We start from the raw sequence: 26,358 nt of genomic DNA, 5'->3' as shown, positions 1-26,358 counted from the left end.
CAGCTGACAGTGTGTCTGGGCCGTGCTGCTCTCAGAGTCAGAGGTAATAACAGCAAAGGCAACAAATCATCGGCTTAGTCAGTGGACAAGTGGACAGAGTCCTTCCAGCCTTGGAATTAAAAAACAATCACTCTGCCTAATCATTATTCATTGTGTATTTTTCCCTTGGACAGATCTATCACTGGTTCATAAAACACCACAAGATGACTGTCAATTTTAAGCAATTACATGCAAGATGTGTAATGAAATAGTTGGAGACAATGCCACAAACACTTTTATGGCGCAGAAATCATAGGTGAATTTCATGACCTTTCTATGGAAACAAGTTGAACAAAAGAAATCAAGTGAGCAGAAGTCACTGTCCACAGCCTGATGCATACACAGCAGGCTCAAAGGGCATCTTAAAATCTGCCCTATGCAGTTCTCAAGTCCCATGAATACGGTAAATGTGACCTTCACCACAACCCTCCATGCATCCAGCCAGGAGTAAATCAGATTCAGCAGGCATGAAAAAGAGTCTTGAGGATTATGTGTAAGATATGAAAAGCAATCATACCACTATATATGATAGAAGATAACCATAAAATAAAAGACTGAAGGCCTGAGTCACCGAACAGTTATCTATACTGGTACAAAATGATTTTAAAATGTTACCATTCGGATATGGTATAAAATCATATCCCTCTTGCAAAAAAAAAAAATAAATAAAATAAAATAAAATAAAATAAAAGTTCCAAGTAGTAGAAAACAAAACCCATTAAACAAAAGGCAGCCCTGAGGAAAGATGTGGCAGAAGCCTCAGTCTGTCTTCCATCTAGCAAACCAGATCATTTTTCTTTATAGGTGCTCAAACTTTTGCATGATTTAAGAGCAGTTCAGTACATGCTGCTAGACAGAGTGGTGTCTGAAGCGTTGCAGTGGAGGATGGGCACCCACAGGCAAAGATACAACACGTTTTACATCTGTTTTACACCTATTCTTCATCTAAGTTATATTCCAAAAGTGTCAAACCTAGACTTCACAATAAAACTATCATAATGGTTTGGTTCACAGACATGACAAAAAAAATTCTTTTTGTGTGCTGACACAGGTGAAGCACACACAAGACTAGTCAGCATAAGCAAGAAGAGTTCACCACCCTTTATGAGATTTGTATGCTGAGCAAGGCTTTTCTAGGTTGTATATCAGCCTATGTGCAAATGAACAGTCTGAATTCTGGTCTAATTACACACACGAAACATGTCAAGCATCACAAGGAGAGTGGTAGGAAATGAGGTCTAAAATTTCAGAGATTAGGTTGATGAAGAGATTGTATGCAGCTGTCAGTAAAAGTCCTCTTCCTTCTCCACAAGTGCCCCCCGTGGTCACAGAGTACCTGCTGAAAATGCCGCGTCTGACAGAAGATTGCGAGGAAAATTCTGTGAATTTAAGGGATATTGGCTTTATGCCCACTGTGAATAATGGGCTTTGTCAAGAGTGATCTATCTGAGAGCCCAGCGCTGCTCGGGGCTTTCTGTAGGCCACAGGTGACCCGTTACAAGATACGGCCTTAGCTGGGGCTCCCAGAGGCATTGAGCTCCAGCCCCAGCACCAGTGGTGTGGCTCTCAAAGATAAATTGCTCATTGCCTTCCCCAAAGCCTTCTACTACAGCCACAACGCCTACCACGTGTAGTCCTCGTTCCTTAGCATGAAGACGTCCCATCCCCAGCACGAAAAGTGAGCCATGTACAGCGAGGAGCAGGAGAAGCACAGCTCAGACACAATGGTCTCTCCCACTTAGATGGCTCCTAGAGCTAGGGCAAGCTTGGGGGGTTAACTGCTAAGACTAAAAGACTCTTTCTTGGGGACCCAGGGAAGAAAAGCAATTATTTCTACTACTTCTCCTGTTGCCTTTCTTCATGTTAAGCATCCTCCTAAAACGTCCTTTTTCTCTTCCATCTGAGCCATGTACTGCTTTTCTCTGCCTTACCAGAACAGCAATTTTCTGCTTCTATTTAGTGACTTTTCGAAAGAGAGGGGCTGTGCTGCAGCCCCGGTAGGTGACCTGAGTGCTAAGATGTCTCGCGACTCGGCTGCTACAGCAGTTGTAGCGCTGCCGAGTCTGCAACCCCGCGACGGCTCCGCAGAGCGAGCAGCTGGTGTCTGAGCCCAGTGACGTGAAATGATTCCAGAGACTAATGTTCTCCCAGCTCGCTATTGACACATGGGATGGGTAAATGAGATTTACTTTGGCATCTCATTCACTTCTCAATCCATCTTAGCTAGTACTTTTCTTTTCTCCCCTCCAGCCTGTGCATGGAAAGGTCAATCAGTTTAATTACAGATGTTAGACACACACGTGCCATTTGCAGAGCTGCTCAGCATGCTCAGCAAATGGAACTCCGTTGCACACTCCTCCTGCCTTTGGCATTGAATGTAGCAGCAGGAGGTTTCTTATGGCAGCAAAGAAACCTCCCCGTGTTGTCACTGGACTAATAACAAAAAGCAATAGATAACTGAACTGAAGCGAGTTTTAATGACATTTCTGCAGCCTCGCTAGGACTGTCAGAATATGCTCCAAACATTTATTAAAGTTCACCGCCTTCCTAAATAAACATTGACATCTCCATTTCACAGCTGTAGAATCCAAGCCAGCAGACCACTTCCACACAAATCACACGGTAAAGAATTCCCCACTCCTGCTCTGGGGCAGCAGCAGAGCAAGGGAACCCGTGCAAGCACTCAGACCATCGCCTGCACCAGAACGGCTGTGGCGTAGGGATCAGAAGGCAGCTGTGGTCAAGTTATTTTATTTCTTTAAAGACCCTGACTCCCACTGGAGGTGAGCAGTTGGACAGGGAATGGGGTGCGAAATTCTGCCATTTGTTAAGTCAGTCAGCCCAGCACTTTGCCACCTGTAGCTGTCCTGCTAATCGCTGCAATGTCACTGCTGAAGAAAATTCTTCTGACAATACAGGGAATTTTAATACCTAGCGTTACTCTCCACATCCCAGTTCTGCTCAGTACTCCCACACTCAAGACACTTTACAAAGCAGAGGCACAAATGATTAGGAAGCTACAAACGGTCTACTGAGACTGGCACATTGTTTCTGCCTCTTCGGAGAAACCCACAAAATTCTACAGGGGTCAAGGAAAACAGATGTTAGATGCCTCAGCCTTTGGAACCGATGCTGTACAGCGTTCCAGGAATTCATACCGCAGTATAAACTTCACTTTAAAATACAGGATTCTTTAAACATTTTAATTGCATCCTAACCTTTCATTAATTGGGCTTTATGCAGCGAGCAACATCACAATAATAGGTCTGCAACCTCTGCGCAGAATGCAAATGGGCTACAATCAGGGGAGAGCACCTGAGCATGCCAGGCCGCCCGCCGCTGCGGGAGCTGATGGACTCATCCAGCACAATAGAGAGTTCCTAATCATTCAGTGGCCTTTGTTTCACTGGATTTACTTTCAAAACAAGAAACATCTGAAAAGCATTCCCCACACACCACCGATTTTGGCATTGACTCATCAGAGAGGCACACAATAGCTCTGGAAAGTGATGGCTTTCAACAGCTCTGAAAAGTCACATTTTAAATTTATTTCCATAATAATGAGTCTAGCGAACAACTTTGTCAGAAAGATTTATTTGCATACCTCACATTTATGTTTTCATGTCATTTCTGAACTTCCCATAAGCAATGGATTTTGCGGCTAATAAAAGTGGCAACCCCGAGGGCAGCAACTTGGTTTATGGCTTTGGTGCATGTGCACAGCCTGCACCTGGGCAGCAGCACTCGAGGGCCCGGCCCTGCAGGATGCCCTGCACCTCTCCAGGAGCTCCCCTGTCCCTTCCTACAACACACAGAACCCGCAGGATGAGGCCACAAAGCACACCATGAGGGGAGCAGCTGGGGCAAACCCCAGCTCCGCCACGTGCCCTGTGCACCCAGGCAGGTTTTAGTCCAGGTTTTAAGGCTAAGGTTGTCCCAGCCTCCAGGAGAGTCCAGCTCCCTGGGGTGGTCCTGAAGCAGCCGCCCCGCGAGCCTCCCCGAGGGGCTGCGAGCAGCACCTGAGACCCTGCCCCAGTCCTCCCCGCGCCGGGCTGGCTGCAGGCATCCCTCGGCAGAGGCTGGCTGTCCCGTGGGCACTGCAGTGCCATTTGTTCTAATTCGTGTTGACATTTCATTTCACACGCTATTAAATGGACCTCTTCAGAAGGATGAAACAGAAATTTGCTTTAGAAAGGAGAAAAATAATGTGTGCTTTAGCACAAAACAAGCTCGTGATTTATTTTTCCTATAGTAGTTAACATATACGGCACAAAGCACCCAGTCAGCCTAAAGCAGCACCGCTCCGTTGTAGGCAGTACCGTACCTGGTGACTGTGGCAGCACAGCCACCAACATACGCCACGTTTCGGTGCTTCTATTATTATTATTGCCATTTTTAAACCAGCCATAGTGTTTCTAAGTAAACTAATTTTCCCCTTTGTTTGTAAGACGAGTTGAAATGCTTTCTGTAAATACCCAGGTTTGTATCCATACTAACACAATACTGGATAATGGAAGGGCAAGTCTAAGGGAACTTAAATGAATCATTTTTTATTTGAGCAATTTAGCAATGACATATTATATCAATCACCTCTGTACTGGGGCTGTAGAGTAAGCAGATTTCTTGACACATTTTATACCTCTCTCTGAACAATATAAAATGACCTTAGGAGATGGAACAAGTTGCTAAAGGGAGCTGTGAATCTCTCTTACGGGTGGACCAGAGGAAGGGACGCCTTGCCCAGGCAGCCCGGGACACACCAGGACAGGGGCTCTGAGAGGGCTGCTGCCGGCCAGGATCGCAGCTCCCAGCTCGGGGGCATCACCCCCAAACACACAGCCTGCTGTGAGCAGCTCTGGGAAGCATCACAGGAGGAATGGCTCCTGGAGAAACAAAGCTTCCTGCTGCTTTCCATGGGCCTGAACTCCCAACATGATGCATTTATCTTCTGTGGTGATTAAATCTCAGCAAAGTTATTAATACTGAGTCGGCTTCATTGTAAATGCTAAAAAATACGTTTTCTTGCTTGTTTAAAGAAAACAATCCCTTTTCCCCTTCTAAATCTGCTTGCATATGGGAACTGTAATTCTGAAAAAATGCTGAGAAGGGGCCATTTGTATATGGCTGATCAACAATTTTATGAATACTATAAAAAAATACATCTTACAGGGATAAATGAAGGCCATTATTTACAGAAACTACACAGGTTCACGAAGGCAATACATCAAAGCCCATTTTTACTATTTGATCACTATGAGTTTACTTTCTTCCATCATATTTATTAGGAATATGATGGGACCGATGGATAATTGAAAATCACCCATAAGCCCATGTTACCTCAGTCTGTCTGTCAGATGCAGAGACGAGCATAAATAAGTTGGTTTCATGCTATATGTAACCAGTAGATGCTCGTATAGATAGATGGACATTAAAATTAAGAGGTTTCCAGTAACATAAGTTTGCCATTATTCCAGTGACATTTCCTCTGATAAGAGATCAGCTGGAAAATTGACATCTATGTGTGTGTGCGTACTTATGGTGCCGGAGCTGCCGGGAAGGTGCTGTCACTGCCTGAGAGGTGCTGGGAGTGCGCAGGGGGAAGGACGGTGCCACGTCTGTGCTGTTACACACCATGAGCAACACAGCCCCGAGCTGTGAACCCTCACAAAGCTCTTTGCCCAGCGATGGTGGAGCTGGCCAAAGGAGATGGTGGTGGTGGCCAAAGCTGCGAGGCGCCGTGCAGCCACCCGCACTGTGCCACGGCTTCCAGCAGTGCTGGGACCACTGTGGGGAAAACACTTCTGAGACAGGGAACAATTCTGAGGATGACGTGAACTTGTACTCTCTCCATTTTTAAACTGGGATTATGTCATGTAATATTCTTAAAGATATTCCCCAGGGCCAGTCACTTTTACAGTGAATAATATCTCATCACCCATTTCTTCCCATGTAATATACTACCTCCTTCTAAATTTGTCGATCTAATTAGCTCTTTCCCCTAACACTCGGTATGATTAAATCTGTATTAAAACTTTCTGTGCAGCTCAAGAGCAGACACACCTGAGCATTTACTAAATTTAGCAGAGGACAATATTTAATGGGTTATTTTTAATGGATGCTGGAATTGTGGCATAAATGAATTCTGATTTGAATTTCCTCAGCCTTCTTATTTTTTCCTCGGCTCTCTTAAATTGTATATCAAGCAGATTAGAAAGAATAATGGAGAAACCTACCTGCTACCATCCATCAAGTATCTCTCAGAACTAAATTAACAATGAGCACTTTATGCAAAAAGAGGTGGAAGAAACTGGGTTTCTTTATACTTCAGCTTCATCATTTTGTAAGACGTGTCAGACTAGACACGCTTGGACTCATCTCGCAGTTTCCACGCGGTTTAAGCAGGGCAAGCACAAGTGCTGGAAGCAGTTCCCACTGATTTTCCTAACTTGCATTCAATCCGAATTTAGGAAGATCTGCATGGATTTGGGGCAGTTAACTTGCTTTGCATGAGTGGAGCAAAACCCCTGCGCTCTGCCAGATCCACCACCTGACAGGGAAAACGGCTGCGTGCCCTTCCCCAGGGCCAAAAGGGGCTGCCAAAAACTTCCCTAAGGCTATAGCACGAGGGAGTGGAGACCAAGGGGTTACCTGAGTTGTGCCAAGGCATAGTAGATGGGCACTCAATGGGTGCTCTTCAACAGTACTCTCCCCTTGGAGCACCCTGAACACCTCGGGCACAGCGGCTGTGCTGTCTCAGCCCCTGGGAACAGGAGCATCTCGGGGCTGGTTCCTTGGTTTCAGAGAGAATTTAAATTGCTCAGAGCAACTGGAGACTAAAGACACGAAGCAGGAAGCATAGATGAAGGGACTATTAGCTCAGAGAAAAACGGGGTAAAAAGCTGTGATGAGACATTTTCCCAATCCCTTCGCTGTCATTCGTTAGGCAGCAGGACAGGAAACCATGCCTGTGTTGCTGGGGGCTCTCAACTGCCTTCAGAAAACCCCACAAAGGTCTTTGCGTGCCTCTAATTGGAATACTTTCTGTTGTCAGTGCAGGAATTCATCTGAGTCGTGTTGTGCAGGTTGAACATCAGTTCTTGGCCCATTTAACTGTACAGCCACCTCTTTCATTAGAGTCCACAGGCAGAAAGATAACCAATTCCATCTTCATAATTACAAAGACATCCACAGCAGGAGACAATAAGGTTGTTTCTTATGGAGGATTTGAATTACTTCAATTATCGTCTCTGAAGCCTCCCATTCAGGGAAGCTTGAGGTTTGGGAATACTTCAGAGCAATCAATTGTACCTGATTGGTTATATTCAATAAAACTAGATGGGAGAATTTTTTTTGTTCCCTTTAGGCAACACAAGCTCAGAGACTCGTAAAATTTCTGTGCTCCCTTCAGGCTGTCACTTGAACACAACAAAGGCACAAGCTGAAGAAGGGGATGCTAATATTCTGGGTGTATTTAGACTACTTCTTTCTCAAATAACAGTTCATCCTCACACTTCATCCACAGAATTCAAAGAGTAGTGCTAAGGATGTCAATGCCATTACCCTCACTTCGTAAATAAAGAAACTGAGGCACACAACAGTGGCAGAGCTCTTCCTAAGCCAGGCAGCCTCAGGGGCTCAGCTCTGACCACCAGCCCAAGGCATCAGACCCAGGCACAGGGCGCTGCCCTGGGGAGGGCTGCACTTACTGGTCCCTTCCTGCAGCCTCCCTTATCGTCTGCTACCCAATTCCAACTGCCAGATTTATTTTTCATCACCATGGAACAATGTTTATTAGAATTAAATGGAAAAAAAATATATCTTTTTGGATTAAAAAACAACAATAACGCTTTTTTGATTTAAAGGAAAACTGAGATTTTCACGGTATCACCCATTTGCCTTGCAAAACGTCTGGGCAAATTGCCTTTGTTGTGAGGAGACTTCAGGGGCAGAAGAGGTGCTGGGTGAGCCCTCGCTGCTGGCTGCAGTTCCAAGTCTCATAGCAAGGAAGAACAACCTGATGGTGAAAAGATAGATCTGGCAAGGCATTTGGATTGGTCATGGCTTTATGCTCTCCTACAGGTCCCTATCAGCATGTTTCACAAAATTTTTACCACCAAAGTGATGGAAAAGGACCCCTGCATAGGCAGTAATTTGGACAAACTGGAGTGCCCTCTGCCTGCTCACGAGGGCAGGTGCTGCGAGGCACCGGTACGCTTTGCAGAGCGGCTCAAGACCCCATGTGGAAAGTGATCTGGGAAAAGGAATCGCCTTCGCTCATGTCATACAGGCAGAGGGAAAGGAGATCCAACACGTTCCTGTGTAAGGCCATAGCTGGCTTTCAGCACAGCACAGAAGTACAGCAGGAAGGTGTCAAGAACAACCCCGACCAAAGGGCAAACCCATCCCCAAAGCAGATTCATTCTGCAAACACAACCCAGCCAAGCTGAAGCTTGACCTCCAGTACTAATGAAGTTCTCACGACTCTCATTAAAATGCACTTTTTCTTGCTTTTCTCTCTGGTAGTCAATAAGATAAACAATAGGCTAGTGGAATATAAAGAACGTGCTTTGTGCATTGTGGATTCACAAAGATGCTTTACAGCATTAGAGAGCGAACACAAAAACTGAGCCGATGATGTGTTTATTTCTGTATAAATATGTTTTCCTCTGGTGTTACTTTTGGCACAGAAAAGAAACATGTTTCCTCCTAAACATTTCAAAATGGCCAGAGGATTTAAAGCGAATCCTCATTAAAACATTTGTAATCCTGTCTCTAGAAGGCATATAGAAAAATGGATATGCCTCAAAAACCCATGACATGTTAATGTTTTTGTTTGTTTTTTTTTTAACATAATCCACTCCTATTTAGCCAGGCATCTGACTCGCATTTAATTTGAAGCATGTACATGAGTTCAGACTGGTTTAAAATTCTACATTGAATAAAAAATCTTCAGTGTGTTCTTCACTGACTTGAGGACAGAGCTATGAACTTACTGTTACCTCTAGGGGTTGTGACTGATGTTAAGAACTCCACCAAATCTCCAAACATCTCACTGGCTCCTAGATGATTACATTCCCTAAATGTTTCCCCTAAGAAAAGATTTTTCTCTTCATTCCCACCTCTGATCAAAACCCTAAGACCTAGTGGGACCATGAAGTCAAACTGAAATTAAATAATATTTTAATGTCTGCTTCTTCACTGGCCCTAAGATTTCTTTTGGGGAGATAGGAGAGTTGTTCTTTTTGAGGGAAACATGTATTTATGAAAGCTACAATTGCTTTGCTCATGAGAATGCCATGCCAGTTCAGCACACCATCCTGGATCAGCAAAGCACTTAGGCAGCTATTTCATTTAGGCAGGTGTTCAAATCCTACTGCCTTAAGCAAAGCAGGTATCTAAGCAGGTTGCCATGCAGACTGGGTTCAGCATCAGCTTTGCTGTGCTCTGGTCTGTGGCTTAGCCCTTTGCTGGTAAGCTGTCTAAGACAGCCCTGCTGCCTTTTTCAAGAGCTGGACAGAGAAAGTTGCAGAAAATAATATTGTGCACTCCCCAAGGAAATTAAAGAGGTCATGTTAGAGCTAGCTTCTGCGATGGAGAATGAAAGATGCTTGCAGTACCGGTGAAGTATAAGATATTGTGAAATAGGACTGTGGCTTTTCAGAGCTTCAGCTTGGCATGAACTATCTTATCTCCAGATAACCTTGCAGTCTGCTCCTACATTTGCTTTGCAAAGAAAAGGAGGATTTAAAGAAAAACAAAAACTTTTTTCTTCACTTAAGTGTCACTCGAAAGTTTAAATTTAGTTATTAAAAAGTCTCTCTATACTTCTACATGCATTTTTAAATATAGTCATTAAAAATAAAATAAAACCTTAGCATGATCCACCTTACATAACTTCCTCCACAATTTAAAAATAACCCGCACAACTTCCTAGCACTCCGCGTGCATCCCAGCAGTTACCAAAGAGGCAGGTACCCTGCCTGCGGCGCACACAGGACTCGCGCCGAGCTCAGCTCTCCCTTGGCAAAGCTTCCATCTCTGGGTACTGAACCCCTGCACCCCACGGCACGGCTCTGGTGGTGCTGGGGCTGTGCTCAGCTGCTACCGGTGCCCAGCCCGATCCCTGCCTCCCCTGGAGGGTCCCCGGTGGTCCCTGGTTCTGGGCTCCAGAGGCCAAGGCAAATGCACAGGCGCTGGCTGCACTGCAGGGACGTGTTCTTTCTGCACGTGGCATTTCTTTATTGCTGCAAGAACATTTAACATTGTAAAGAGCTGTTTATGTCTGGAGCTAGAAGCAGCATCACTCTGCATCGTAGGTTGGCTCCTGGCTAACTGAATTACCAGAGAATCCTAAATCTTATGTTATTCTGGTCCAATAAATATTAAAGTCAGGGAAGAAGCTCATGAAGAGTCACAGGAGTACGAATACAAAACAAAGATCTCTTTTTATTCATGCCGAAATCAAGCAATGCATTAATAGTGCTTTGTAAAATCTTCCGTGTATTGCTCCGTACCACTCTGTAGCTGAACCCTGCACTATCCACCCAGGGAGGATGGAGTCTGAATGCTCTTCTGTTCATGCTAGAGATCCCAAGAAATTCTCAGAAGCAACCAAAAAACCAGGAAATCAGTAAGAATCGCAGAGTGGAAAGGAATGTCCACATGAGAATGATAAATGCACTGAAAACTAAGGAGAGCAAGGATATACATCAACATAGGTATATAAATCATGTAGATGTGTGATTAATTTGTTATGCCAGCTATGCCTGTTGAACTGGTAAAGCGATACTAAAATGTGATTGAGAGACTTGTGTGAAACCCTAGGCGAGTCTCACAGGCCTTCATCCCTGTCTGCAGTAAGTTATTACAGCTCTACTCAACCCACCTAAGTTGACAGTTCATTAGGATCTAGCCCGTGGTAGCTACAGAGAGCTATTACTGAGCATGCATCAGGCCAAACATCATCAAGGAGTGCAGCACACTTTGCTTTCCATTTCCCGACTGCGCCCACTCCCACAGCCATCCGAGCTCTGCCCTCCTGAGCAGACACAGCTGCTCCAGGCGTGCAAACGAAATCCGCAGCACGCAGCAGGCGGGGAGCACAGCGGGGCTCGGACCTGTGCCGGTGGGACGAGGCAGGGAGCCCTCGGCGCCCGCCGCCAGGCTGCTGTGTCACTGCTTGGCTATTTATAGGCTCCCGGTTGTATCCAGGGAACCGCAGGATGTTGACTGTTTTTCTTCTATGAATAAAACATGGATATTTTCCTGGCTGGAGAAGCTGAGAGCTGCTTGAGATTTAGCATTTTCCCCTCTGATTGGGCTGATCAGCTGAGCTGGTTACTGGTGCTTCAGACACAGAGAGAGGATTTCAGATTTGGTCTGAGAGAACGTTACAAACACGAGGTCAAAATGTCCTTTGCTGTGACAGAATGTCACTATCCTATCGATATTATTGAAAAAAATGATAAAAATATTGGAAATTTGCCTTTTTTTTTCCCAGATAGCATCCTTTTTTTCCATTTTTTTCCCCCTGAAGTCAAAAGATAAGCACCAAGCCTGCTTAGGGATCTCTGCACTGCAAGTTCACTGCAGCGGTCTTTAACATCTGTAAATGATAAAGCATAAAGACAGCAGTTTTCCAAGGACCTTCTCCATCGGATCAATGGACAGACAGACGACAGGACAAACAGGAGACTGTGTTCCTCAAGCACGATATGCCCTTTTGTTCATCAGTGTGGATACACATCCTGTTACCTCCAAGTTACTACATCCACCCCAACCCCTCTCTTCTCCCTGTTGAAAAATTAATGGCAAGTTTCCTACAGTGGCACCTGAGATGTGAAATGACAAAAAGAAGGCCAGTTTAGTGGATACATTTCTCCATATAGTTTTGAAGTAGGTCAAGTAATATAGGACTTGGCATCACTCTAAAAGTAATCATAACTGGAATTAAATTTAGATCTCAGTAATGAAGGTGCTTGAAAAGTCAAAAACTCCAGGCCTGTTTCTGTGGCCCCTCCACCAATGTGGGCCCTCTTTCCTGCAAGGAGCAGTCCCCTGACTCTGTATTCATCTGAACGGATGGTTAAGTGTAGCACTTTCACAGCAACTTTCATTGGAAAATTTCAGTTTATTTATGAGCTTCTGTAAAAAAACACAACCTTACAGCTACCTCTGCAAGATGAATAAATACCATTAGCCTCTGCTTTTACAGCTGAGGGCATTGCAGCATTGGAAGATTAAGTGAGCTGCCAGGGTCTGTACCACAGTGGTGTGACCAACCCAGAGAGAGAACCCAAACCTTCCCAGTACCTAGGCTACATTAGTCAGAAAGCTTTATTTTCAGGTTCAGAAAGGCTTAACTTTAACACGTAATTTTCATGGTTTGCTAAACTGCTTGGTTTGAGTTGGATTCACAAGAAGAAAAAAAGAAAAAAGCAGCATGAGAAGTCTCTTTTGTCTTGTGTTTCAAACTATTGTACATTAGGAACCTTGCAAGAAGAAAGCCTGACCTAATGAGATTACCCAGTCTACTATTTTCAGGGCTAACCACACTAAGGAAGAACAGAAAGGAAAACACATTACTGACTGATAAATAAAATAAAACTCATTTTCTGATTTATTCTGTAAACTAAAACGCTAAAAGAACCTCTAAGGCTATATTAAAGCTGAGAAATATGTAACACCGAATCAATGTTAAAGGCCATCTCAGCATCCTTTTATCTAACCAGAATTGTAAACACACTGCTACATTCCCAAAGCATAAAATCCATTTACACTTTGCATACTTGAAAAGAAGTCTAATGCATTTTGAAAGCCACAAACTTAACTGCATGCTTCTCCCATTTAATAAAACAGGACTTAATAAGATTTGCAGGAGGCATAAAAGGCAAATTGAACCCTATAGTTGAGCATGCAATTTCAGGTTCCCAGCAGAGAGGCAAACCTAGTGATGGGGAAAATGTAACACCAGAAGGGATCAAAGCAGGATAACAGATGACCAGAAAATTCAGGAAAAAGTCATGAAATGTAGACTCAGCGCTCAACTTCTTGCAATACTTCTTTTAACACTTAGCAGATGATTCGTAACGGTGACAAAGAGTCAGTTTCCAAACCCAGTTCTCCCAGAAGGATTTTATGTCTTCGGGATAACTCTCAGGACTTCCACTCGCACAATCTGTGTGAAGCCCACAATGCTGGTGAAGCCTAAGTGCAGGTAGTACTTCTCCCTCTGCTGAGAAGTAAAGATACAGACGTGTAGCTTAATGTGAAGGGGTATATACACAGCAGCAAGCTGAGAGCTTACACAAGTGGTGTAACGCACGGCACAGGCTCTGTGACTCAACACAACAGATGCTCTCGATACCTGCCTGACTCTGCATGATGTGCTGTGATCCGAAAGCTTTATGGAGCCAGGGATGTCAGAAGAAGACAAAAAGGCTCCTGGAGCCTCGAGTGAGCCCTGGCTCGGGCTGTCAGAGGGAGGAACTGGACAACAGCATGGAGTCAGTACATGAAATGTGCACACACAAAATGACAGGGGTGCTCCCGCACCCCTGCACAGTCACTGCAATGCCTGATGTTAGTTCTTCCCCTCATTGCCTCCCCCTCTCAGAGGCCTTTCAGCAGCACTGGGAGCCAAGTGCTGCTCCGGGAAATGGCTGCCAGCTCCGGGCAGGTGTTGCCAGGACAACGGGGATGGGGCCCTGCAGGCCAGGCCGAAGAGGGGCAGGGGGTGAGCAGGCAGGGAGCCATGGAAATACCCCCATGGGATTACCAGGGATAAGGTTCATCCCTTTTCCCTCAGTGTCTGTGCGAGGGTGTGCCAAATTCTGTGTTCCGGTCCTGGCACAAAGTTCTGAGCTGTGCAAATAAATCCAGAAAAACTGGGGTTCCCTGCTGCAGGCTGCCCCGCACAGGAAAGGATCTCGGAGGAGCTCCCGTGCCTCTGCCTCTCGTCGTTCCCCTTCTCACCCTGCTCCCATCGCCAGCCCCACATCCCGGTGTGGCAGCGGGTGTTTCCACGGCAACACGACATAAAGCAACCCTTTCCTCTTACACGGTAGAAATGTTGAATGGCTGAAAAGAATCAGCTTGGGAAAACCTGGAAATTCAACTAAAAATAGGAAAGTTAATAATGGAAGGTGAGAGTGGAAAGCTGCCTGGGGACTCCAGACCTTTTCTGGAGGCCTTGTGCTGGCTGAATGCAATTGCTGCCTCTCTTCTTCCACTCTGAGGAGATGGAAGATTTTGTTTTCTGGTAAGATGCGAAGCATCTCTGGCAGCACTGTCCCTTCATTCAAACCTATTATTAGCAGTAGCTCTCCTAATTCTATTTTAATGAAATAGAAATGATTCTGAGGGACCTAGAGAGCAAGCAAAGAGAGGCAGAGCCCCAGATCCCCCGGAGGAACAGACTCACTTGAGAGCATGCACCGGTACAGCAAATGGGCATAATTTGTGCTCTCATGTCCTGCACAGCCTTACAACAAGTGACAAATCAATCATTATACAAACATCCTTTGATAATCAGTGTGGTTACGTTAATTACGATAAATGCTTTTAGCAGCTGCAGTATGTGGACGCAAAGCATAATTTCATAGGAATCACATTACCCTACTTTTCTCTTCAGGTCCTGAAAAGTCTCTCAGAAATGTTCGTACTTCAATAGCTGGATTCAGAGTTTACAATCTACTCTTCCAAGTGTTTAATTGTCGAAAATGCAGAGTCCATTACTGTTACAGCTATTAAATATTAAGTAACATTCTTTGCAAAAAGACCCATTACTGCGTTACAAATTACAAATATACCAGAGGACTGTATCAGTTTCCCGACCCAGGGGATTAATAGTAGCAGTTGTTGCACAGCAACACGGTGCAGCAGATTAGAACCTCACCTAATGAATAACACTGCATCCAATTGAAATTGCAAGGAAATTTAGCTTGCCAGAATGCAATTACAGAAGTTTAAGTCTGATTGGATCGCAGTATTTCTATATTCTTAAAAAGTGCATCTGTACAGAGTGGTAGAGAGCAATAGATGAGGAGCGTGGGTTTCCCATTAGCCTTAAAGCAAGAAGAAAGAGGGGTGAGGTCTGCAAGCCTTTGAATTAAAGTGACAAATTTTAGAAAACTGATCAATGGATACATCTTCACATAATTAACCTCTGGAATTCATTGTCACAGCACAGCATTTAGAGTAAGAGTTAGGCTTCCTTTTCAGACAGACCAGACATTTCAATCAAAACCCGGAATTGATGGGCAAAATAACACAATATGAATTTAGAAAAGGTTATAATTCTTTTGAATTAAGAGAGGAGTGTCCTTGGTGGTAGGTTTTCCATCACTGCCTGCTCAGGGGCTCTTTTTTCAGAAGCAATTCGCATTTGTCACAGTGAATGACAGGATGCTGAACACAACTGGTTTCTGGAGTGACTGCTCACAACACTGCCTGTGCTTTTTATATTCCCTCACATCCTAATGATCGCAAGGGGTCAGACCCTTGGTTTTATGTCTTATCATGGAGCTTTAAGAGAGTCTTTCAGGGGATTTTGGTAAAGCAGAACAGCTACATTAATTGTGTGGGAAACAGAAAGCACATGTTTTGGCACTTGCTGCAGCATCTGTGTTATTTCTGCATTAAGCCTATTGCTGTGAAGAGGATTTCAAGTTCAGTTCCATGCTAGAAAGACCCTGGTTGTTTGGATAGTAAAAAGAAAAAAAGAAAAAAGGCACAGCCTAAATATTTGGATAGGCTCCAAACCAGCACAGAGAAAGGAAGGAAGGGTGCAGGAGGGCTCCTCCTGAACGCAGCACAACAGCTCCTTGGCTTTTGAGCTGTGATTTTTCATCTGGTATGAACAGTGCAGTCTAGATGATGGAGCGGTTTGACAAGCGCCTTGATACTTTAGTGTTAAGGGAAATCAAAATGAAAGAATGTGCAGGAAGGCTCCAGCTGAATTACAGCCTCCCTGAAACAGAGGAATCAGGATGCCGAACACACAACTGCCTGGTCCCAGCAGAGCCTCAACAAGGAGCCTCCTGTGAGTGCGCAGCTGGGACTTTGTATGGTAACAGTCCTGGGACACACAGATGATTACCAAAAGTGCCATATCTAAACCATAAAGATAAGTGGAAACTCTTCTTAACGTACTATTTAGAGAGGATTTCCCCCCAGTATTTAAGACAGAACTTTCATCAAAATACCGAGAACAGTAATAAATTACGAGTTTAAGCATCCTATTCTCAAAGACTTTATACTTCATGAAATCCATTTTGCAGGCTAAGGGATTCACCTCATTTGAAGCATGTAGAGAAAGACTTTGTGGAAGGATTTAGGAAAACACACAATTTGTGTTTTCAGGAAAAAAAGCCCTGCCACTTCAAGATAAAGGAGACAAAGTAAACAAGTCTAAGGAGAATCCTGAAATACCTCCGTGAGATCCCTACTGCTGCCTTTCACTACCTTATTTCTTAGGCTTTGGCCAGAGCCTTTTATTTTCTCCTCAGTATGAGATCCCCTGAGGAACCGGTGTCCTCAGGTCCTCGGGAATCCAGCAGTCCCAATGGGCTGTCCCCACCTTCCCCAACTGTGCCTTTCAGGGTTGCAAATCAGTACAGTTCCAATAGTTATAGCACTTTTTACCAAAGAGGGGCTTAACCCTGTATTTTCGTCAATTTTCCCTAAGCCTCTTGGCATTAGAAGATCTGAAAATAAACCCTCTTTCATATTTGGTGTGGTTTTGGAGTCTGATTTAGAAATGGTTTGAGAAGAGCTTTGTTCTCCCTTTTTAGCCTTTATATCAGTCATTTTATCTGATATATGATAAGCTCAGATGAGTTTAAACTGATTCATCCTATTTTTTAATGTTTAAATGTACTCTGCTGAAGCTCCATCATAATGTCACATACTTTTAAAATGAATAATTCATCCTGCCCACCTCTTCTGAAATGCCAAAAGGATGCTGCGCCTTACCAGCTAGAAGCAAATACCTTTAGTGAAGAGTACACAAGGAAACAGCGTAATTTAAGAAACAAAACCAACCTGAAATGCACCACTACAGATCTCAATACCATGATCTCATGTAGGAGAGCACAGATTAAAACCCTGAAGGGACAGAAGGGACGGTTCAGAACAGAGACTCAATTGGTCTCTGCATTAGGCACTGATTGCTCCGTGCCATGTGGCAGGACTCATGAAGTACCTGAGAACCACTGACAGGTGCAGATAAGACTCTTCTAGCCAATGCCTGTCACGGAGCTGTGTAAGAAATGACATTGATTTTATCCCCATGCTGCTACTATTTCAGGGGGAGCCTTTGTCAGTTCTATTTTTAGCCGCTGTATTATGTACCTTGCTAATAGTCAGGTAGAGTTTTGTCAATTTTGAACCCAGCAGGGATCAGGTTAAGACTCTGGAATGAATGCCACTTTGTGCGAAACTGGTGTTTGCCAACTGGAATAAAACACAGGTATAATGAAAGAAACCCAGAGAACTTGGGATAACAGGCAGAGGAATTTCCCACAGCCACACGGCACGATGGTTTCCTGCAGTCACTGTGCACACTGAAGTCTCTCCCAGCCTCTCTCTGTGCCTGGCCTCCAGCAGCCCCTCGTGCCCCTTACACACCAATTTCCTGTGCAACAGAGCACTCCACATTGCTGGTAAATGCACGTTTATGTAGCCTGATATTTGGGGACCTCAATCTTCATTCATATTTCTCAACTGTTTCATGCAATGGTATTTCTACTGAATCACGGGCAAAACATCAGACAAGCTCTCCACTGGAGATGCTAGAGGCATCTGACCACATTTGCAGCGCTACTGGGAGCCCTGTCACTCTCAGGACCCCATTTCAGACATCGGCAGGAAGAGTACAGCAAGGACAGACTTGAACCATTCAGCCTTGCTTTTGTGGAGACGGGCTTTCAGAAAGCCAAGCAGCTCTCCTTATGAGTGTGAAATAAATAAAAATTAAAGAAAAGCAAGAAAACCCTGTAAAAACTCCAGAGTCATTTTCCATCAAGAGCCCCATACTGCTCATCAAACATTGAAGAGCAGTCTGTGAATATCTGAAAAAATGACCTCATTGTCATTCTTCAAATCTTCCCTTCAAGCCTCGCAGCACAGCGAAGCTTGCAAAAGAGCACCAGATGAATCTAGACTGCTGTGGCCACACGCTTTCACATTCTCCAACATCTTTTCACTCACAACTATTTTTCATGTGGTTGAAAAGAAAAGCGAATGTGTCAGCAGAGCCCCTGAACACCCACCCAGGCTCCTTCTCATGTAACTTGCACGGGGAAGGAGAGCAATGAGGCAAATGGTTTTAGCCCCGCGTGCAAATCTTCCAGAGTCTTAGCTACAAACCCAAGGAGCTAAACAACACAAAGCATCGTGTTGCTACAGGTAGTTCCCAGATAACCCAAATTATCAGCACTTTGGGGCAGGACTAAGTGAGAGGTGCTGAGACCCCAGCAGAGGACTCGCTTCTGTAATGCCTTACACACGATTGAAGCTTTGTTGATCTCCAATTAATCTCAGAGGGCTGATTGCAAGCACTCTGAACCCTGGTGAGAAATTAACATGTGGGGGATCCCTTCAAAAGGAAAAAGCAAAGCCCTAAAGCAGAAGGTGTGTCCCGAACCCCACGCAGAGTGCTGCAGGGAGGGCAGGCACAGCACAGGATGGCCGCAGGCAGCGGATCCCTGGCAAAAACAGTGCTTGTTCACACTGTCAGCCCCGGATCAGCCTGAGTCACACCACTTTCCTTCCAGATGCTCAGGGAGCATTAGCAGGGATCTGGGACCCGTTCCGAGGTCAGGCAGAGCAGTGCAAGGGGCACAGAGCCCGTCCTGCACCAGGGGTACAAGTGAGCTGGGGGCATGGGCCTGGCAGGGAGCCACCAGGGTTTGAAGGGAACAGTGTGTTATATACCTGTATGTATGTGTACGATTGCACAGTGCTTTCATAAAGCCTGTAATACTGCTGGACACAGGGCAGGGCGAGCTGGGGTCAGATTTTTCCTTTTCCTGTATAAACCATTACTCAGCAGTGTCATTTATAACTGTACATAACAGAAAGGTACTCATTTCTGAAGTCTTGCTAGACTCTAGACACTAAAATGCCCAGTGGGAGAAGCAGGGCAGAATGCACTGGTAAATAAGCACAGGATGGGACGCTGAAGACCAGGGATTCATTAACAGCTTTTAAGGGAAGAAGGGAACATTATGCTCATCCCGAGTATTGGCTGTTCAATGTCCAAAGGCAGGAAAAACCCTTCTACTTGCAGACAAGTCACGGCTCACAACTGATTTGCTTAATTCTGCAATATACTAGTGCTTTCTATCAAGCTCTGTAACCTCATTTTGCTACCATTTTTTATTAGGTGACTTGGTTTATTCTAGTACCAGCCTGCTAGGGGAGTTACCAAGAGCTGCTAAAGATACTCTCAGTTCCAGAAGCCTCACAATTCAAGAGGAGGTGATTTAAAAGTGGAGGGGACCCACTGTGCAGATGAAGAACAGGAGCACACAGACTGACTCCCAAACTATATATACCAACCTCTGTTCCAGACCCAGCATTGATTTAAACAGTGCTTACAGTAAAGCAGGCGCTTAAGTGCTTTGCTGGATGACGGCTGGGACACCGAAGGTCTTGGTGGGTTCAGCCCAGCTACTCCCTGTGGTAGTTAAATCCCTTTTGTTACATCTTGCCATATTTCTGTCACTTCAAGGAGAATATTAAGCCTTGTCTCTTACTAGCCATCTGCAAAGAGAAGTCTAATAAAACTCTGTAATGAGTTCTCACTGCAGAATCCTTACCCACCATCCACGTTTTGGACACCTTTCACCTCATATGTCCACAGAAAATGACCTTTCCCACATCTCATGGCTCTGATCTGTTAACGCTGAGTTCTACATTACATTCACACCCCCCATGACATGACTTAAATCTGAACCAAGACAAGGGTAAAAGGTGTGGGGGGAAAAAAAATCCAGATTTAGCTTCTTTATAATTGATGATTCCATTTAAGAAATAGAAAGAACGACTCAAGAGAGGATAAAAGATACCTTCTATAGGAATGCATAAATTTACAGAGGGACACACAGCTTTCATGACTCATAGGAGGATTTACTATCTATATTGCCTTTTATCATGACAGCTTAAAGCTCATCTGCTGCAAATGGTTTCAAATTAAATTTCTGGGGTATGAACATGCAGGAAAACGATCCACTGACTACGGTACTGAACCTGGCGCTTGGCTGTGTCGTGCAAGGTGATCTTTTGCTCCTGAGCCTACGTGACCACAGCATCTTTGTGCCTCGGTTCACCACTAAGGGTTGTGAGTCATCCAGCTGCTGCACTTATACCGATGAAGTAAGTTAATAAGAGAGACAGGGCAAACATCCTGTTTTGTTCTTGGTTCACGTAATTGGCTAAGATGTAGCTTAATTAACCACCCTTCCCTCCCTATAGGATGGGCTGACTGCCATCACTTACCGTACATAAAGCACTACAGGGTCACTAAATGCAGTTCTTTATATTAAAAACTTGTATCACAGCATCACCCTGATAACCGTACCTCCCGCTGGCAGCCTCCATGGAAATGCCAGAGATGCAACAGGGCCTAGAGACTTGGATACCCTCTCAGCTCCAGAGCTGCTGTCTTTCTCACTAATGCACGTTACTGAGGCTGTGCGTGGCACGGAGCTGATTCTTGCTGAATCACTCGGAGGCTTTTTGCTGCTTGTAAATTACTCTCAGCCCGGCTGCTTCCCTGCCACAAGCATTAGCACGCAGCATCTCAACCGAGACATCCAGCAGGCAAATCCTAGCCTGTGAATTGCCATCAGGTTCTGTCCCGGTAATATTCCTCTTATTCCTAAGCCTGTGACTCAGGTGAGACGCATGGCACCCCCAGCCACCAGGGAAGGGCTCTGCTTGTAGGGACTCCAAGCACTCTGTTCTGGACTGACTGCTCAGAGGGGTTTACAGATGCGTTATGAGACTCCCAGTTTTTGCAAGCACTCATCTCAGTAGCCTGGATGCAGGTGAAAGCACCTCAAAAGATGACACAATCAAGGAGAACATCTCAGCTGCCACCGCAGCACATCAGGTGTTTCATCTGCTGCTCTCGCCCTTCTCCGCTGCGAGCAGGGGCTGAGCCTTGCCCCGGGGCTGTAAAAGATCACTGTGTTTGACGACTGGATGAGTAATCATCCCCAATTCCCTGTTTCGCCCTGATCCCCAGCTGAGTCACTGGGTCCCTGTTGATACCCTGGGCTGGGTGACTCCTGTCTAGGAGGCTGCCAGGGATTTTTGCCATATGGCAACAAGGAGATTTGATTAGTTGACTGTTTCCTATTTGTTTTAATTAGTAGTTTATTAGCCATATGTTAAATTGCACATTTCAACTACTCAGCAGCGTTACTGGAAGTCAGAAAAGTGTCTGGATGGGGTTCTGTTGCCTCCTGAGCCACGTGGGTTTTTGCTTTGAATGCAATGGCACATGGTGGGAGTGCACACCTCCATGGGTGCCCTCTGCATCTCCTGTCTTATCTCACTGCATCTCTCCTGGCATCATTGCCAGCAGCAGGCATACCAGTGGGCCTGGTACTCAGACAGTAGGAGGTCTGCTGTAGGACCCCCACTGATCTCCAGGAGAATCGCCCCAATGAGTAACCCTGTGGTGTAGCAGATGAGTAATCTGCCTGGGTAGCAGATTAACATGAGCTTGAAACCTTTGCACTAATCACACTGTGGTGCTTGCACCTCTTTGCTTCTGCATTCACATCAGTCAGTCATATAAAAGTTAATGGGAAACAGATCATAATAGTCATAAATAGCAGTAGATTCCATTTTAAACTCACTACAGCATCTGCAGAGACCTGAGAGCAGTTTTCACCCAGCCCTAGTGCACGAGCTTTTACCTTGGACACGTTCTGCCACTGAGGACTGCTATTGCTGCACGCAGCTCTCCCCAGAAATAGCTAGCCAGTTATTAAACAAATCCCACGCACCATCACACCTCTCATCAGGAAAACACTGGAAAGGTACTCGCAGCACGTGGCTAAAAGCAGCCTCAGAAAGCTCTGGGCAACGTGAAACATCCCAGCCGAGCACCAGTGAGGTGCGGCAGTGCCTGACCCGTTGCTCCCGTTGCCCTGCTGTCCGCAGGACATTTCAATGGCATTTACAGACTTTGATAAAAGTTCCATTTTCCAGTACAGCTTCAGGTTTTACTACTTCTGCACACAGAAATGCATGAATGCTCTACTAATTTTACCCTTGACTACTTCTACGTTTTCATATTCTTATAATCTTTCTCCATTATAACACCACATGTCAAAGTAATTGCACAGAATTAAGCACCAAATTCTGGCTTACTGGCTAGGCTAATTTGTTTAAATTTGTTTTCCTTCCTCCACCCTTCTGAAAAGTGCAAACATCTTTTTATACAATTATCTTGATGGCCTCTCCATGCCTATTTTACTCCTTCACAGAAATGCTAAATATTTAGTTTCGCACTCGCACCTTTTCTTGGAAAACATCTTTAAGGTTAACTGGTTCCCAATGCAGTTTACAAATGCAGGTTCCTAGAAGTTTAGATTGACATTTATATTCTTTTTCCATCATTTCATGGCATGTAATTGTCTCAAATGCAGTACCTGCACCCTCAGATACTACATTTCATCAGCGTGTTACTCTGATTCACTCTTATGCGCTTGCTCCTTGTGTGGGCTCAGATCAATTTTTAGATTCTAATGACTGACACATTTTTAAAACACATTTCAGTTGCATGCTTACAATAGATCCCAGGTGCGATTTGCCAGTGCGGATGACTGCAGCCCCAAACACTTGCCATTTGCAATAGGGATGCTGAGGAGCGGGTGCCCACAGCCACGCTGCCGGTGCCCTCTGCTGCTGGTGGGCACAGGGGGAGCCTCCTGCACCCCGATGGAGCTGCAGCCCCCAGTCCCTCCAGCAGCCCTGGGCTGAGCACGCAGCTATGTCTTTAGTAAATAACCCACAGCAGGGCAGCAATGATGTTTGCCATAGCTTAACAATAGCTTTTCTTGAGCTACCATGTTCCACTGCCCTCAAAGCAGTTAAACATCAACCTATTAACGCTCCCTGTCCTTTCCCCAGCCCAGGGAGCTGTGCCAGACATAGCCACCAATGGGGGCAGTGAAACCAAGGGAGAATTGTTATTCTGAGGGTGACACAAGATGAGGCTGTAGAGCTGCCCATCTAGCACGAGCCAGCAGCAGCATCCCTCCCTGGCCTTGTGCCAAGCACGGTAACATTTTGTCATCTGCGCTGTGACAAAACAGAGGTGCTCACTACAGGAGTACTACAAGTGGAAGCAGATTTTGACTAGCAGACCCTGGAGAAGGAATTATATCCAGCAGCACATCCCAGAGCTTGTTCATGCTGCTCTTCCCTTGTTCAGATTAATGCAGTAAGCCCAGACCCACGCATGGCTTTGCCTCGCGCACCCTTCAGCTGACGCACACGCCCTGAGCCCTCCTGGCTCCCTGCAGTGTCACTGCACCTCCAAACCATCACAGCCAGCTCCAAGACACTCGAGTCACAGACCTTGAACTTGACACCAGGGGCAATGAGCTCTGCCAGGGTCGGTGGGATGTTCATCACCATGCTCTTGATGGCTGTGGTGCCCCTCTGCCACAAACCTGTTGACGCTGAACTTCTCAATATGCCAAGAATGCTTCTGTGTTCCCCGGCTCTGCTGATGGCCTCTCCCCATGAAACGAGTCCCACCCTTCCCAGCTCAACCACTTTGTGACACAGAGGAATCACCAACAATTCCTACGGCACAAGACCCACGTTTGTGCACAGACGCAGTGAAAGAAGCCTTTCTTCAAGAGCTGAGGAGTTTCATATTTATCCTCCCTGGTCTATGGGGGATTATAACATCGCTGGACGTGTTAGTAAACACTGACAAATGGGACAAAATGTGGAGTTAATCCTTGAAGCCTGCTGAAACTAAACATTCTGTCCAATTTGCTAACAAGTACGGATAGACACACACTCTGTGGCCTCAGCGTAGTAATATTAAATATTTAAAGTTACTTACTAAATACACAGAGGGTCTGAACTTACAGCTGGTTGTTGTAACATGCAGATTCTGGGGAAGTACATGGAAAGGCAGGCATGCCAGCAGCTCAGCCCGGGTGTGAATAACTGCAAGTTATCCTTCAGCTGGAAAATACGACAAATGAGACAGTATTAAAGTAACAGATTAGAAAAGATGCTCCCTTTATTAAAAAATAGCAGTACATTCTTTACATTTAGCATAAAATCTGCTGTAATTACCTAGCAGTTGGAAAGCAATTTGCAACAGGCTTTATTGTTCAGCATCTGTACCAAATTCTCAGGGAAACATCCACCAGGGAATAAAGTAAAATGAGATGTGCCACAGTAACTACAACATTTAAATGTTTGCACAATGGAAATTTCAGTGAGGCTTAAATGAGCTACAATGCAATTCTACATTTGTGTTGCTGTTTTTGTTTTGTTACTTAAGGGGCTCTGGGTTTGACTCCAGCTTCTCTTTCTCCCATATATACACACACCCCAGGAATGTTATAATCCACACCCACACTAGTAAGGTTATATTACCAAAAAAAATGTTATTGTAAAAAGAAAAGTCAAGTTTGTTGCAGCCACAGAATAAGAAACATTCTAGCAGGTACCACCACCAGGACTTCGTTATTTATCAGTTCATGCATCTCTTTGGTTTTAATTTCCACAATAAAGAGAAACTTAAAAAGCTTGTAACAACTAATGACTTGCAAATTCACCACAGCATCCCAGAGGAACTATTTCATCCAGTGGAGAGAACTGGAGTTCACGCCAGGCTTTGTGGATGCTTAAAGGAAGCTACATTTTACTCCTATTTACCCACCCGTAAATCTCGCCTAACCCTACTTCACACAGGCAGTAGAAGAGGATTGCGTTGGGAGTAGATAGCTGAGATTTAGTTTTGCACCTCCCTGAGGCACGGATCCTGCATGAGAAGCCAGTCAGGAATTCTTCTGTCTCAGGTGTTGAAACCTGTGCCACGCAGGAAAAGAATCGGAGCCCGATGTTCCCCAGACTGTTAAGTTCCCAGGAGGCCTCACACGTCACATAACTACCACCTTGAATTCACTGGATACCTGTTTATTCCTTCTTTCTTTTTTCTCGCTGATTAAATAACATCCCTTCTGATTTAATTTCAGACCATCAAATAAAATAGAAATGCATCTTTGCAAGGAAATATATCTTACGTTGAGTTCCAGCCTGAAGCTAAGCAGTATAAACAAATTCATCCCTTTCAGTAATGAGGATGTGATTGCAGGAGTGCTTGGAATTAAGGAATATTAACAAACTCCCTGTACTTTTCTCCCATCTAGAATTATGCTTCAGAACTCTACCTCGTGCTTTGCCACCCTACATGATCCTGCCCAATTAGGCTGTGTGCCCTCAAGCCTCCAAGCAGCTTATTAGTCTTACAAAATGCATAGGATTAAAAGCGCATGTCTAAGCTCTACAGGCTGAATTTTACTCAGCATGACTGCATGGATACAAACGAGAACAGAACTCGATTCTATATGTTTACAGTACCGTGCAAAATGCTTTAACATGCTATATAAATATAAAGCGAGTTCCAAGAGGAGGAAGTTAATGTTCACGTCTCCTTTCAGATCAGGAGCAAAGCACACTCAAATGGGGTATCAAAGTCTTATCAGGCAAAATAATTCCCTCAATCAACAGAAAAAGGAAAAATTCAACCAGTGCTCAAAGAAACGCGATGAGCTGTGAGCGAAAGGAGCCCATGTAGATGTGATGATAGGGGGGATGTGACTGTGTGCTCTGTGGGCTGGTAGGAAAGCCAGGAATAATAGGGAGCAAGGAGAATCAGACAGACATTTACAAAAGTCCTAGACTTTATTCAATGAATTATTTAAAGTCTATTTCTGATCCGGCACAGGAGTTCACTTGATCTCCTGAAGGAAGCAATGGGAGCCCCATCACTTCTGTCATTCAAAACTGGAACGAACACAGCGATAGGAAATGCACAGCCCAGAACAATCATCCTGTGGCACGGGGCAGAATTACCGGGCAGCCTCCACCCGTTCCTCTGAGCTGCAAGGGCCTGCTCTTCCTCCGAGCACTACACCAGCCTTCTGTAGTGACACCGATTGCTCTGTCTGAGGGGGATAGAGCTGCTTCTGTTTCACAGGAAACGTAGCAGACACCAGCAGAAGACATGGTTTGCCTGGTTATTTATTGCACCTTGAGTGCACTGAA

General features: G+C 45.0%; 2 protein-coding genes across 7 annotated transcripts in view; one reads left to right on the top strand and one right to left on the bottom strand.

Moving 5' to 3' along the window:
• KCND3 (potassium voltage-gated channel subfamily D member 3) overlaps positions 1 to 26,358 on the top strand; it is a 115,782-nt gene that overhangs the window by 22,360 nt on the left and 67,064 nt on the right. The window lies entirely within an intron of this gene.
• Positions 1 to 26,358, bottom strand: part of LOC311423619 (uncharacterized protein) — a 97,595-nt gene that overhangs the window by 59,625 nt on the left and 11,612 nt on the right. The window contains exon 2 of the mRNA XM_084497865.1: positions 24,166 to 24,264. Coding sequence (XP_084353991.1) covers positions 24,166 to 24,264 — 99 coding nt within the window. The remainder of the gene's footprint in view (positions 1 to 24,165; positions 24,265 to 26,358) is intronic.

Source organism: Aythya ferina (genome assembly GCF_964211825.1).
Source record: "Aythya ferina genome assembly, chromosome: 25".
NCBI classification, from domain to species: Eukaryota; Metazoa; Chordata; class Aves; order Anseriformes; family Anatidae; genus Aythya; species Aythya ferina.
Note: the sequence above shows the minus strand (reverse complement) of the source record. Positions and strands in the feature narration are given on the sequence as shown.